This window comes from Phocoena sinus, chromosome 9, assembly GCF_008692025.1.
Source record: "Phocoena sinus isolate mPhoSin1 chromosome 9, mPhoSin1.pri, whole genome shotgun sequence".
Classification (NCBI taxonomy): Eukaryota; Metazoa; Chordata; class Mammalia; order Artiodactyla; family Phocoenidae; genus Phocoena; species Phocoena sinus.
The window spans coordinates 23,781,292-23,796,202 of record NC_045771.1 but is presented as its reverse complement, the minus strand read 5'-3'; the positions used below and the strand labels follow the sequence as shown (position 1 = coordinate 23,796,202).

The window sequence follows — 14,911 nt, the reverse complement described above, 5'->3', positions numbered from 1 at the left end:
CTCCATCCAAGCCACTGGCTGAAGTATCTGGGGAAGGGCAGAGGGTGGTATAGGAGGTGGGAGAGGAGGCAAAGACGAGGTCTGGTGCTCTTAGCTGGAAAACTCTTGGAGCCTCTGTTTTTTGAACTTTGAAACCATTGGTGGCAGGGTTCAGTCACTGATAGCACAAATTCACTGAATCACTTCAAGAACTGAATGATTTTACAAGCCCTGGTCTCAGGAGAAGATTAAATTTTCATACTGGGGCAGTGGTTCACTTTAAAACAAAACAAATGTTTTTAATCCTAAGAATTAACTAAAACCCAAAATGCTGTCTTGAATCATGAGATCCATCAGTTCTTGACATCATCTAGACCTTCATCTAGAACTCCCTTGTAAAATCTTTTTAGGCACGGGTTAGGTTTCTGTGAAAACTTTTGTTCAAATGTTAAACTTCAGACCAACATTGTCAGTTTTTGTCTTAATAAAACTATATAGATTTATTTTTAAAAATTACAAATAAATCATAGCCTGCACCATGCAAGATCACGTGAGAACACACCCAGAACGAACATGACATCCAGCTTGTACACACAAACCTAGTACCCAGGTCCTCCCAGAGACAGGAGATCGTTCCTCAGGTCAGCTTATCAGACAGAACCAAGGCTGAGGAATCTCACTGGCCAGGAGATCTGGGTGCTCCTGGATCCTGGAACACAGACAGTGTTTGCCATCCCATTGGGCCCAGGAACTGACCTGTGTGCAGGACTGCAGCACCCTGAAGAACATTTGTACAGAACAGAAGTACCCAATGCCTTTTTTAAATAATTACTTTTAAATGGCATAATCTGAACACAGGGTAGGTAGACAATTCAAAAAGTACAAAAGGTGCAATGAAAAGTGTTTCCCTTTCTCCTCAAACCCCATCTACTTTCAGCACATTTTGGTTGGATGGATGAATGTTTGATAGTGACAGGGGGAAAGGGAGAACGTTTAACATCAGATTTATGAAACCCTAGCTTTTAAGCATTTATTCTACGCTTAAAAGAAAATGCCACAGTTAGCTTTAAACACACAACTCAGCAGAGGAATTATGGAAATAAAAAACAGATTTTTAAGGCCATGGGTTAATTCCATCCAGGAGAAAGAGAGACAAATAGACAAAGGAAATGGGATGGATCATTTGAATACAGTTGGTTTGGAATTCCACATTCCTCTCTCTTTCTTCTCCTCCTCTCTTGCGCCCTCATCACCTTAGAAATCAAAATTTCATACCCAAAGTCTAAATTGCAAGCTTCAGGGCCCTAGCTATATGGAGGCTTTCCCAGTCCTGGCTGCAGTGTGCACTGGGGAAAGAATCCTGAGAAGGCTGCTCCAACATCCCTTTGGGACACACCCTACAATGCTCAGTTGGAAATACCTTGGACCCAAACCTTCCCTATAGAACAAAAGGAAACTGTGTCCCTGTGCCCATCAGAGGGCAGCAGCCACCCACAGTACAGAGGAGTTCTTTGCCCCTAGGGGAGTGTAGCAATGCAGCTGACCCTTTGTACTCTTCCCTACTTTCAGACCTGGCTCCCCATCTCAGTCTCCCAGCCTCAGCCTCAGCCCCATCCCCTCCTATCCATTTGTAACAGGGAAGCCATGTGGTTCTTCAATCAGGAACATTTGCTCATCCATCTAACCAGGACACATGCAGGGTTCTTTATTAAACAGCAGGAGTCGTGGTACCCTGCACCACATCGGCAACGTGGCTTCCAGGGGAAATAAACTGCTGGCCTCTTCTCATCCATCACTTGCAGGAGCCTGGAAAGGAAGTAAGAGAGGCGTGGGCTGTGCTCAGCCAGCCTCTCCCAAGCCCCATCCCTCTGGCTCCATTCCCGCTTTCAAGCCAAACCTTATAATACCGCATACTTCTTGTTCTTAGCACTTCTCGCAAATGTAATTAATTACTTGTGTAATTGTAATTTGTCTGATTAACTCTTTAATGTCTGCCTTCCCCAAAAGACCTTCAATTTCATAAGTTCAGGGCTGTCGTCCACCTAGTTCACCTGTCTACCCCCATCACCTAGCACATTGTAAGCATCCAATAAAATGCTTTAAAGAGATTGAATGAATGAAGGTGAGTTTGTTTCTCAGTCTCCTACAGTACTAAGAATTGGAACTGAGGGCGTATATATTACACCCTGGTCTACCCGGGCTCTTCTGGGAAACTGCTTTGCGTGAGGAAGGGCTGAGGCATGAGACAAAAGGGAAGGGTTGTCTCACGAAAGTCTCAGCCTCTTGATCAAGTCAGAGGGCTTAGGCGATTCTTGCTGAGGAAAATCAAAGAAGTGCTGGAGCTGGTGAGTAACAAGCTGTATTCCCCTGCCCGCTCCCCATCTCACCAGCCCCATTCAGAGCTTCCAAACAGAAAAGGAGTGTGTGTGTGTGTGTGTGTGTGTGTGTGTGTGTGTGTGTGTGTATGCACACCAGTGCCCGCTTCTGTGAGAGAGAGGCGGACAGACAAACATACAGAGAGACTGACTGGGGGTATGTGGGGCTTGGACTGCTTTGCTAAGAGCTGTGTGCCTGAACCCAAGGACCCTTGATGGGGACAGTGAGTGAGTGAGATGAGCTGGCAAGGTTTAGGACGAGGAAGAGATGTCAGAGAGGACTTGAGTGTGAGCAGAGGCAGATGGAAGGGTAAGTGGGCAAGAAAGGAAACAATTTCTCGGAGCAGCTCTGGTGCTGGGGCCTCTACAGCCACTACGACACCAGTGAGAAATGCCTGTAATTAGGAAGATGGCAGTTCTCTGGGCCTCAGCCCAGAGTGACAATGCAGCAAGAATTTCTGAGCCAAGCTGAGCCAGGTGATGGATGAGACACAATCAGAACCACTCCAGTCCCACTCCTCAGCTGTGCCTGCCCCACCCTCCTCTCATTTTCTTCCCTACGATGACCCTCACTTGCCCCAAGCATCATTGGCTTCCCTCCTCCTTCTGAGATTCCAGACTCTGGGTGCTCCTTTCAGCCAAGACAGAGCTTCATGGGCGAGGAGAGCAGTGCTTTAATTCTTCCACTAGTGCATTGGACCTGGTCTGGTGAGGCCCCCTCCACTCCCGGCCTCCCTGCTTCCCTCTTGCCTCCCTTGCTTCCCTTCTCAAATCCGCACACGCTGATGGGCAGAGTTGGAAGAAAAACCATTCCTATTCCTGTTTTTCCACTTCAAGCCTAGCATGTGTGCCCCTGTAGGCTTCCCTGCCAAAACACTGCCAGAATTTAGTTTTCAAATCTATGACTCTGTTTTAGTGCCACTCTGAACTTACTGCATTTTAGCCAAGTGACAAATGCACACTACAGCCAAATGCTCTGGACAAGGGAGGGATTACAGAGTGCCTGGTGGCCGGATGTATTCATGGGTCTCTGCACTGTGAGTTCTGCTTTGGTGTGTAGGATGGGGCTGGGGTTTGGGGAAGACAGGCTTTCTCCAGGGAGGATCTGCACCTGTGGGAGATGAATGTTCTCCGGGGGAAGGGAGTTGTTAGTCCAAACTTGAAGAGGTCCTGCTGGTAGGTGGAGCAAGTAGTTTCCTCTGTGAACTCCTCTGGGCACGTGGCAGGGAGATTGCTGCAAAACCCAGCTCAAAGTGATCAAGCCCTTGAGATGTGTAGCAACATTTCCATGAAGGATTTTGACACTAGCTAGTCCCTAACCACTTGTCCATCAGGACCTGAAGCCAGTTTCTTAGGAATGCAGACCTTTCCACCAACGACTGTAGAGTTTCCGCCTCATTTCTCAGGGCAGTGATCCAACTCTGAAAAGCCACTTCCCAGGGAGTCAGAAGGGTCTTCAAGGGGCCACTCCCAGGACCCTCACTCAGTCCAGATGGGCCATGGACCCGTCTATGGGGAAAGGTCATGCGGAGGACAAGACCCCTTGCAGTCAGGAGTGAAGGTCACTGGGGTCTGAGATGGACCCACCCCACCCAAACACTGCTTCTCTTCCAGTTCTGGCAGAATCATTGCTGCTATTGCCTCAGCTAAGCTTTTCCAAGAAGGTGAGACCTTTCTCCTCTGAAAATATTTTATTGATAAATTAACTCTGAAAGTGCTCACCTCCCACCCTACTGCTGTAGAGTCTCCTAGATGGGCCATGGACCCTTCTATGAGGAAGGGTCATGTGGAGCACAGGGAGCCTCACTCACGCAGGGGTGGGATTCCCGGGCATGGCAGAGGTGGGTGTGGGGACTGAGGCCAGTCCTGAGGTCGGCTGAGGACAGCCCCTCTCGCTCAGCACCAGAGTGGGAAGTGGTGGTCTGGAATGGAGCACCTTGGAGCTTTATTGCTGGTGAATGCCAAGGAAAAGTGGGACCCCTGCCAGCCTAGAATTGCAGCTGAGGGCATCAGTGCCCAGGGCTCCAGAGAAGGTGGCACTAGTTCCCAATCAACAGAACCTGGCTGCTGACTCACCCATCCAGGAGTCCCTGGATGGGAAAGGAAGCGGGGAGAGGTATCTGAGCCAGGCGGGATTGGGGAAGGGTTACAGTGTGCAGGTCTCGGGCAAAACAGGCGCCAGAAGGGGGCGTATTGTCGGGGCGGCGAGGCGCCCACATCTTCACAGGTCTATGGTGTCGCTGCCCATGCTCAGCTCGTCAATCTGTCGACAGGCGTCCAGGAATTGCTCCTGAAGCAAGGCCTCTTCGGCCTGCAGCTCAGGAGGAGGCTCTGGGGAGTCGCGGGAGGGTGGGGACAGGGCCTGGTAGGATCCTGAGGCCGGGAGGTTAGGGCTGCTTCCTGAGGGCCGCGGGGGACTGAGGACGCAGACCAGCGGACAGCGAGGGGGCCTGTCCGGGCTGGAGCACAGCAGCATGGACGAGCTGTCCCGCGACAGTCCGCACAGCGAGCCGGATGAGGCGCTGCTGCCCGCGGGCCAGGCCCCGGGAGAGGGGAGCTCGGGGGGCGCGGGGGAACCAGGGGCCTCCCCAGACCTCCCAGTGGGCCCGGCCCCGGTCTGCGCCCCCAGCGAGGCGGTGCGGTAGAGGCCGAGCCCCTGCAGGGCTTCCCCGAAGGCCGGGCCCTGGAAGAGGCCGGGCTTCAGCAGGGCTTCGCTGCAGAGGGCCTCCTCGATGCTGCGCCGCAGGTTGATGGGGGAGGGCGGGCGGAAGTCCACGGTGTAATCGCTGCATGGGGAGGAAGCCGGGGAAGGGGCCGGGTTGGCGGCCGCGCCTTCGAAGCCACGGCAGCCTCCTCCCTGGAGAAGGAGGTCGGGACCCGGCCCTGCCAGGGCGCATAGCTGCAGCAGCTCCGCGTCGCCACGCGCGATAGCGCTCCCCAGGGGCTTCTTGTCGGGGGGCCCGGCGACCCAGCCTCCGGGCAGCAGAGGGGCGGCGTGGCCGGGGGACAAGCGGAAGAGCTTGGCCCAGCAGCGCGGCGGCACGCGGGGGCTGCAGAGCGCCGGGTAGAGGCCCAGCAGCGCCAACGGGAGCGCGACGCCCACCTCGCCCAGGCGCAGGCCGAGCTGGAAGGCCCACCAGGGCCAGGGCCCCTCCAGGCCAGGTTGGCCGCCGTAGCCCAGCGCGTGCAGCACCTCGTAGCCCTGCAGGGCTCCGCTCAGCAGCCCGAAGGTGCCCGCCACTGGGGCCGTGCGCGCCGCGCGCCGCCAGGACTCTAGCGGGCCGAAGGGGCTGCGCGCCTGCGGGTAAGGAGTGGCGCCCTTGAAGCCGGACACTCCCAGGGGCGCTCCGGCCCGTCGCCGCCGACCCCCCAAGCAGGACAGCGCCAGCAGGAGCCCGGAAAGGAGGGCAGCGAGGAAGGCGTGCAGCCCGCGGGAGGCGAGCCGCAGGGCCCGCAGCGGGCGATGGGCGGCGCTCCCGAGGGCGGCGGCGGCAGCCAGCCCCAGCCCCAGGAGCAGCAGCGCGGCCAGGGCGGCTGGACAGCGCGGCGGGCGCGGCCGGGCCAGAAGCAGGCAGGCCAGGCCCAGGCCGGCGGCCAGGCAGGGCAGCGGGAGGTCCTGCAGCAGCAGCCAGGCCAGCGCCGGCAACCGGTCGCGGTGCCCGTAGGCGTCGTAGAAGAGCGGGAAGGCCCGGGTGGTCCCGGCGGAGAGCAGGAGCAGGTCCAGCAGCGCCAGGCAGGGGGCGCCGGGCGGACAGCGCCAGGGCAAGAGGGCCAGAGCCAGCAGCGCCAGCAGGGCCACGAGGCCGAAGAGCGCGCCTACCCCGTACACATGGGCCTCCCAGGCCAAACCCCAGCGAGCCTTGGCCTCTGTCCAGTCGGCCTCCAGGGTCAGGAAGAAGAGGGGCAGTGGGGCCGCAGGAGGCTGCGCTTCGCGTTCAGGCAGTTCTCTGATACTGCAGGACCCTGGCCCACATTCTGGCTGCACCGAAAGGTTCCCAAGGCTGGCGGGAGAGGGGTCATCCAGGCCAGAGGTGGTGGCGGAGTCTGTGGGCAAAGAACGTTTGTGTGAGGCATTCCGTGCAGCCCTCCCCTTACCCACCCTACAGCCAGTAGCCTGTATGCCAATCGGAGAGTCCTCATAGCTTCCAGGAAGGACTTGTCTTAAATTTGAGACTCAGTGACCTCGCAGCCCCTCACCCTCCCCTCCCCCACCCCATCTACCCCCAGCTCCCTGCTTTGTTCATTACCCTGTGATTCCACTGAAAAGGGTTTTTCTTAAGAAGTCACAGAATTTTACAAGTGGAAGGAGCTGTAGAAGCCCCCTCTAGTTCAATCCTCCCGCCAGGAAGGAGGCTGCGTGAGAGCAAGGATCGCTTTGCTCACATCTGAATACCCACACCTAAAACACTGCCTGGCACAGAGTGGGCACTGAGCAGATATTCTCTGAAGAAGTGAATCCTCTTATTTGCCAGATGAAGATACTGAGGCTCTGCCGAGAGGCCAAGTAACTTGTCCAAGGTTACAAATTGGCAGAGCTGCAACTAGAATCCAGATCTGAGCACCAGTTTGAGCCCCTCTCCTTGATTTCAGAGGCGCTTCATAATACTAGTTTGCTTATCTCTTGTTCTGCACCCCTGACTCCCAACTCCCACCTTGGTGCTAGAAGAAGCTTGACCTGCCTTTTTTCAGCTGTTCCCCCTTCTCCCTGTCTCGTCAGGAAAAGCCACCCCGCACTGCCCCCCACCCCCACACACACAGCAGGGGGAGTGATATGACTCTCCCATCCCCAGCACCCTGAGAAAACACAGCCTTCCCTATTCACTGGCCTTCCTGCCTGCTACACCTCCAACCTCGGCCTACCCATGGCTATGGTCCCCATCCTAACTCAACTACAAAGCCATTGGTCTGAGGCTCTTACAATGCCCCTTTGGTTCTCACCCCCTTTTACAGAAGGTGACATTGAGATGGACTCCCCTGTGTCTCAAGACTACCCTTGAACTCTGAGGGAGGAACATTTGGGGGGATCACAGCTTAGCGAGTGAGCCCCTCAGGTGCTCTGGGGTTTGCTAACTTAGGCTCCCAGCCCCATCCTGTGCTCTAACATCTTCCCCATATCCCTTGAGGAAAGGGAAGTCAAGTAAGAGAGTGTGAGGACTAAGATCCCTAATTCTACTCTCCTGGAGCTAGAGAGGGGTGAAAAAGAGTTAGACCCAAGGATTTTCCATGGCCAGGCAGCAAGGGAAGATGCTTCACGCTGGACCTCCCTCCCCCATCTAGCAGGCTTAGCAGAACCGCAGCTGCAGGCAAGGATGGAGGGAGAAAGATGGTGGAGAAGGATGGGAGGAGCCATCTGGCGATGGGGAAATGCACGGGAGACAGATGTAGAATGAGGCGGGGAGGATCTCCTGACAAGCAGACTCCTGCCCCAACTGCCTGGCCATACCCAGCCATGCCTCAGCAGGACAAAACAGGAAGACTCGAGGCGCACCCCCATCCCTACCCCAGGCAGTGCCAGCTTGTGCTGGGGACATGGAAAACAGAGCAATCCTAAGAACAAGGAAAATGAGTGAGCGGGCCAGAAAGCAGCCCTGGAGAGAGGGGAGGGGAAGGTAGAATTGGGCAACTGGGAGGGCAGAGAGGGAGCTGCCAAAAAATTACATATATACAGCTGGCTGCCTACTGCCAATGGCAGCATGTTCCCTGGTTCCTGTCCCATCATATGCCTCAAGTCTAAAATGGGGAAGAGCGCCTACTGCACACGGCTGTTATGAGGATACATGGCCAGTGTGCGCAAAGCTCTTTGGAGAGACTGGTGCATCGTAAGCATTTGATATACAACTGTTGTTGGTCTGATCATTATGGGCTACTGTTTATCACCCGTCAGTCATCGGTGTGTGTCTGTGTGAGTGTGACCATTTCTGGCCTCAAACTAAGTCTCGATTTAACTAACAAAAGGCTGTCTTCCCTTAGAAAGTCAACAATTAGTCAAATGAGTGAACATCAACGCATTGTCTCTCTGTGAACCCTGTTTAAAGAACACCATTTAGATGGACTGACCATCCCCAAACACCTACTGAAGACACAGCCGTGAGTTAAATGAGGAATCATTCAGCTGGGAACTGACGGCTTACTGATTTGGTGGGGGGACAGGGTCAGTCTAACACCAGTGGGATCAAATACACAAACATTCTCCCTCACCCCTCATTTATTGGTCCCCTCAGGTACCCTTGCCCAAACCACTTCTGCAAAGTGGACGAGTCTCCTTGGTCTTTCCGGTCTTGGTGGGCTCTGCAGAGAGGCAAGGAGACCCCAGCCAGGAGCCCACGGCCTGCGCCAACCTGTCGCCCCTCATGCCTCCTCCTCGCTCACTGTACAGACAAGTGCAGCTCTCAGAGAGCTGCCCCACCTCACCCTCTTCCAGCTCCACTTCTCACTCGATGGCCACAGAAGACCCCATCTTTCACCTCTGGCCCAAAGCATTATGGCAACTAGAGCAACTTGCAACATTCCTAAGAAGCCAGAAAAAAAATGAAAACCAGGAAATAGAGTACAGGCCCAGCTCAAGTGTCAGAGGAGAGAGCTCTGACCTAGGAGCACTGCTCCCAGGGGGCAGGGCAGGCCAGGTATGGGTGGGGACAGGTGAAGAAGGCCCAGCCTCTGTCTTTGATGGGTCCGCTTGACCTCATCCTCTGTCTCCCCATTTGAGGCTTCCACAGAAGGGGCCCTCGGTTTCCCCCAGAAGGTAGTGACTTCCTAGGATCCCTCTCCTGCGCAGGCCTCCCTTACAAGGTGGTCCCACTCTGGCCCTGTGACTCCTCTTGACCTCAGGGGCAAGAGAGGAGATGGGATGTCAATGTGAGTAACTGGTGAAGCCAGAGCAGATTGGGGAGGAGTTGCGAAGAAGGCCCGGCTCAATTTATGGAGAAGTCCACTAGCTGCCCAGATCAAAGGGCTGGGGAATCACTCTCTACTCTGGATGCCTGAAGCTGCAGCCCGATCAGTGGCCTGGCCCCATCCCTCCCCCCAGCCCCACCTCCAGGATCACAGAGGATTGGTACTCCTTGTAAGGGTGACATTCGAAATATTTAACCACTGTTTCAGGTGAATCAGAACAGCTGCCAGCCAGGTGGTCAGGGAGGGGAGTGGCGCTCAGGAGGCTAAGGAGAGTGGGTAGTTATCAACTGGTATGGAAGTCTTTTACTATGTTAACGACCTGCACAACTGTTCAGCCCTTACTGGCTGAATGCAAGCTCTGTCCGAGGTGAAGCAGACCTAATGCAAGAGAAGAGAAACCCTAGGCCCAAAGGTTAACTGTACCGAGGTTAGAGAGTTCCTAGAGAAGACACAGAGAGACTCCCTTTATCCCCTAACTGCTTGCCACTAGTCCCCGCAGAAGGTGCTGGCAGGAACAAGGCCCTCTGGCCTTCTCTCCGGGAGGCCTGCAGCCCTCCGGGGTTTATCCAAGAGGAACAGCCAGGAAGAGGCTGGGTTCCTGCAGCCGTAGAGAGGAGGGGGAAGGAGGGTGGGGCCCCCAGCCGCTGGGCTGCCTCTGATATTGTCCAGACTCATTAAACCTGCCTGGCCAGCGCTGTCACCAAGGCTGGCAGACCGCCACCCAGCATCGTTCCCCTGAGGCCACAGAGCCTGCCCCCAACTCCACAGCAGATCCTGCCACTGCTGCACACTGGGCTCGATAGGGAGGAGACGGCAGGCTCCCCACCCACACGCCCAGGAGTGCTGAGTCCGCTCGGGAAGAAGCGACAGGCAGGTGCTGCGTTAAGTCTGGAGCTGGAGGAAGCTCGGGCGGGGACCAGCGATTTCCACTGCTGCACCAGTTCCTAGCGTGGAGTGGCTGAGAGGATTCCCAGCCACAGTTAACCCTTTGCATGTCCCCCTTGGCCTCACCTACCAGAACCTCTCCCCAAGCAGCATGCCCTCTGCCTTTTGTGGTATGTGTTGTCCCACCACATTAAGGGGCCACGGTTGCCGTGTCTGAGAGGTAGATCTGGAATGTACTTGGGACACACCGGGGAAAGAAGCAAGGTTAACAGACACTATTTAATGAGCTAATACTTTGTGCCCATTACCTTATGTGGAAGCTTTACAATAACAAAATAGGCACTATTATTAAACCCCAGATACAGGAGAAAATTTAGGCTCAGAGAAGTTAAATAGCCTGTCCAAGGTCACCAGCCAGTTAGGAAGGGGACTGGGATTCAAGTCTCAAAGCCAAGTCTCAGGATTCCAGAGCCCCTGGTCTTTCCTCTGCACCACCAGCTTGTCTATGTGCGTGTTCTGAAAGGCTCCCTTGAACAAGGATGGCATCTGTCTGCGCAAGGTCTTCTCTTTAACGTCTTCCCAATGAGGGGCCCAACTCTGCCTATATCTGACAGCATGTCATGTCAGATCAGACGGCAAAGGAGACGGCCCCAAGGTCGGAGTGGGAGGGTAGGGAGGCAGGCCAGGCAGACTGGAGTAGAGGGTGAGGTTAGTGCTGAGGCTGTGGAAATCATGAAGGAGTTCCTTTGTCTGTTTGCCCCTGATACATCTGTCTACATCCTGCTCTGCCTATGATTGTAAAACTCCCAGAGAACCATTACTTAACTCTGTGTGGGACCATCCTCAGCAACACTTGTTCTCAGACCATTAATATATATTTCCATAGTGGTGCTGAAGAGAATGGTGATGACAGTGAAATACAAGGATCCCAGAATGCCAATGAGTGGCTAGCATGTAGTAAGTGCTCAATAAATAATTTTCAAGTTTAAATGAATTGGACACTTACCTAGTGATGCTGTTGCAATCAAGGCAGAGCTTAGGGAAGCAGCTGGGTCCAGTGGCCTTGGACTTGGGAGCTTTGTCTCCTGGGGGGATGGGGGCGGGGACAGAGTGGTCCCAAAGAACCCTGCAAAGGGAGCACATAGGGCTAGACTGCCATCCTACCAGCCAGCGTTGGCCTCTGGAGCTTTGGAGAAAATCCTGTCCTTTCTCAGAGCTTGACCTATGGGAGCCACTGTCCCAGGAATTGTAGCCACATGTATACCAGAAGCTAAGCTACAAGGACCAAACCAGACTTAGTATGGCAAAGAGGGCATTTCCCCACAGAGCAGTGGCTGGTATCCCAGGTCCTGGGAGAAGGAATGCGAGCTGCCCTTGAGTCAAAGGAAAAAGGAGGTGCTGGCATTTAGAGGTGTTCCATAAATGCTTGTTGCAGTGAAATAAACACTCACCTGGAGAACCCGAAATTCCAGAGGCAGAGCTTGGGGATGCAACTGGGTCCGGGGGGCTCAGGCCTGATAAGTTCCGGAGTGGGGACACAGTAGTGCCAAAGAACCCTGCAAAAGGAGTCCAGGCTGAAGCTTCCTCCTACCTGCCAGACTGCCCAGCAGGGGCTCTCCTTGGGTTGGGGTGGGTACTCACCAAAGGGTCCCAGGCGCCCAGCAATCTCTGCCAGGCTGGCCCGCAGGCTGGGCAGCAGGGGCAGTGTTCGATGTCCAAGCGTTGGGGCTACGCCTGCTCTCAGTGCCATGTCAAACTTCAGCTCCAGCTCGCTCTGGTGGAGCCTGGGAGCACTGGATGGAGGTGCTGTAGCCGTCAGAGCAGTATCCCAGGTCATGGTGCCCATCCTGGGCTGGTAGGGAGCAGTGGGCCGGTCAGTGGGCCCAGCGAGGAGGGACGTGGACTCCAGAGGCCAGGAGGAGGCCCAGGGAGTAGAGCTGCCTTCAGCTGAGCCCCGCTCGGGGGGGGAGTTCCCGAGAGAGCCCACCAGTAGTTCCCAAAGGGGGCCAGTCCTCAGCCCACCGGCCACCTCTTCCTCCGGCTCCTGGCTCGGCCCAGGAGAAAGTGCCTGGGTCTCCGTGACAGAGCTCCCCCAAGCAGCAGCAGGTCTCCGAAGGTGGAATTTGAAGTTAAGCCCCAGGTTGAGAGACAGCACGGAGGCCTCACTCTGAGGTGGTGGGGCCAAAGTGGTGACATGGGCACCTGGGACAGAGGAGGCAGGCTGAGAGCCCACAGGGACAGCAAGCAGGACCCAGTAGAACAGCCCCAGCCCCAGAAAGCCATACCCTGCCATGGCCCCTCCTGGCCTCAGGCGGCCTGGGTAGGCAGGGGACTCAGGTCTTCAGCACCTCTGAGCACGAAGGTCCTGGAGAGAGGAGAGGTGCTATGAGCTCTGGCTGCCTGGGAGCTGATGCCCCAGAGAGACTTCTGATCCCAGAGAAGCAGGTGGTGGGGATAGGACACAAAGGCTTCCACCCAAGGAGAGTTGCCAGCTTCTTCCTGAACATTCAGGCCCCAGCACAAATCTCTTCCCTGCAGTTTCCCTTCTCTCCCAGCCAAGGTTCCTTCTCCCTAAGCCCCTGCCTCCCCCACCTGCTCAGTCTGGGGACGGGTCTGACTGCATCCAGCTGCCCTCATCCTTGACTGACAGCAGAGCAAGTGAGTGGACGTGGCTCCCAGACTCAGATCCCTTCCCTCCCTCTCTTCTCTCTTTCCTCCCTCAAATATCTGTTGAGGCCTACTATGTGCTGAGCACCCTTCTGGTAATACAGCTGTGAAAAAGCTAGCCCTCACAGATGAGCCTCAACACATCCCCACCCCAGCTCCGGCCCCCTCTAAGATGTTTGTCCTCTCACTCAGACCCTGGGAGCACTGATCCCCGGAGGGATGAAGCACAGGGTGAGTGATCTGGCAGAGATGGAGAAGGCAGCTCTGGCCAGGGAAGCAGGGTGCCCTGGTCTGGCAGAAGCTCTGTCCCTTCAGCCTTTTCCCTCTTTCCTGCGGCTTGGCTGGCTCCCCATCCCTTAATCCTAGAAGTATCGGGGGGAGGGTCAGCTTGGCCATCTCTGGCTTCCAGGGGGAAGATGGCCAGGTAGGCAAACTGGACAAGGGGCTGCTACAGTAGACTCCTAACTCCCCGGCCCCCAGGCGCCTACATCTGGTAGGGGAAGGGGAGGGTGAGCCAGGGACGGAGGTGCACCCAGCACCCTTACATCACACACACGGCCACACCTAGCACACATGACACACTCACCTACTCACCCTTCACACACCCCTGCACGTAAGTGCGCACACACGCGCGCGCGCACACACACACACACACACACTTGGTCCTGCCGAGCCCCCTCCCTTCTACACGGGTTCAGACCCAAGCTCTGTGAGCTCGCAGCCTGCTCTGTGTCACAGGCACACACACACACACCCCTACCTCACAGACGCACACAGTATATACCGACACAGAGGCATACACACCCCTACACACACATTCGCACGTTCCTTACAGACACACAGCACACACCGTCATCCCCCGACATGCACATTCCTACACACCCACCCACCCGCCCCTACAGGCAGGCGCGCGCGCGCACGCGCACACACCTCCTTCTCCCGCTGCCCTGACGGCAGACGTGCTCCTCTTGCTCTCTCCCGCAGGCGGGTCTCCTCCGACAAGTACCCCGAGAAGGGGCGGTCGCGGCGGCCCAGGCGCCCCGCTGGGCGATTCTCCACCGACTCTGGTCGGTTCTCTCTGCGCCCGACGCCCCCTTGGCTCGTCCCGGCCACCGCGGCTTCGCCGACGCGCTGCCCCGGGTCTGGCGCGACCCGTCCCCGGCCCGCAGCGCTGGCCCCAGGCAGGCGGCCCGGCCCGGCTCAGGCTCCGCGCTGCCTCCCACTGCGCCGCCTCCAGGCTGCGAGCCTCGCTCCCCGGCAGAGCCGCGCGCCGGGCTCCGCGGCAGCCGCGCTCTGACCGCCCGCCTTCTGCGCTCCCGCCCCTCGCGCCCGCCCTCTCCCCTCCTCCTCCCCGGGACCGCGGCTCGCGGTCCGCCCCCAACCTGGCCGGCAGGCAGGCGGGCGCGCACCGCAGCGCTGAGCCGCCGCCGCCTCTGTGCCCGCGTCCCCACGCGCGCTCATTCACCCGGCGCTGCCGCCCAGCCGCGGCAGGCGCGGGCACCGCGTTCTCAGCCTGGCGCCGCAGCCGCACGCTCCCAGGGCGGCCCATCACACACATCCACTCGTACGCCCTCCCCAGGAAACACCGCGGGCCAAAGCACCGCGCGCGCGCACACACGGCAGCCTGCCCAGGATGGCACCCCCGGCAAGAAGAACCACTATGTTTATTAAGCCGTGAGTGGAAGGTGTAATAAGCACGTCTGCACCCTTTATTTCATTAGTCCTCAGCACAACCCTGTGGGTGTCCCCATTTCACAGACAGGTAAATTAAGGCCCGGGGTGGGTGGGGAAACTCACTAACTTGCCCAAGATTACAAAGCTGGTCAACCTGAACCCAGTCCCTCTGCAGTTTTCTCCATCACCTGGTGGCTTTCAACATTTGGAAGTGCCTCCAACACTTCACAGGTGAACCACCAAGTGTCAATCCGTGTGTAACATTTCTTTTTGCTAAAACTGATCTCTCAAAAATACTGAAGAGTTTCAGAAATGTCTCTCACCTTGTGAGAGGTGGCTTACAACTTGTTTCCAATAAGGGGCAAGAGAACAGTGAAGTCAAAGAGTGTGCAGTCCAGGAATATAAGAGTGCGCAGGCCAGTGTTGAAGATAACTAA

At 56.4% G+C, this 14,911-nt stretch overlaps 1 protein-coding gene across 3 annotated transcripts; it reads right to left on the bottom strand.

Annotated features, from left to right (window-relative positions):
* Positions 1-4,030: 4,030 nt before the first annotated feature.
* On the bottom strand, positions 4,031-14,089 carry PRRT4 (proline rich transmembrane protein 4). 3 transcript variants are annotated; one of them, XM_032643086.1, is made up of 6 exons: positions 13,977-14,089; positions 13,760-13,876; positions 11,775-12,498; positions 11,585-11,689; positions 11,140-11,259; positions 4,031-6,398 (listed from the first exon to the last, which is right to left on the bottom strand). In XM_032643086.1, the coding sequence occupies exons 3-6, from the start codon at positions 12,424-12,426 to the stop codon at positions 4,576-4,578; spliced, it is 2,700 nt and encodes an 899-aa protein (XP_032498977.1). In that variant the 5' UTR covers positions 12,427-12,498; positions 13,760-13,876; positions 13,977-14,089; the 3' UTR covers positions 4,031-4,575. The 3 variants fall into 3 exon arrangements, with proteins under 3 accessions (XP_032498977.1, XP_032498976.1, XP_032498978.1); XM_032643087.1 differs by having other exon boundaries at positions 4,674-5,140; positions 6,175-6,398; positions 13,731-14,045; XM_032643085.1 differs by having other exon boundaries at positions 4,042-6,398; positions 13,731-14,045.
* Positions 14,090-14,911: the final 822 nt, after the last annotated feature.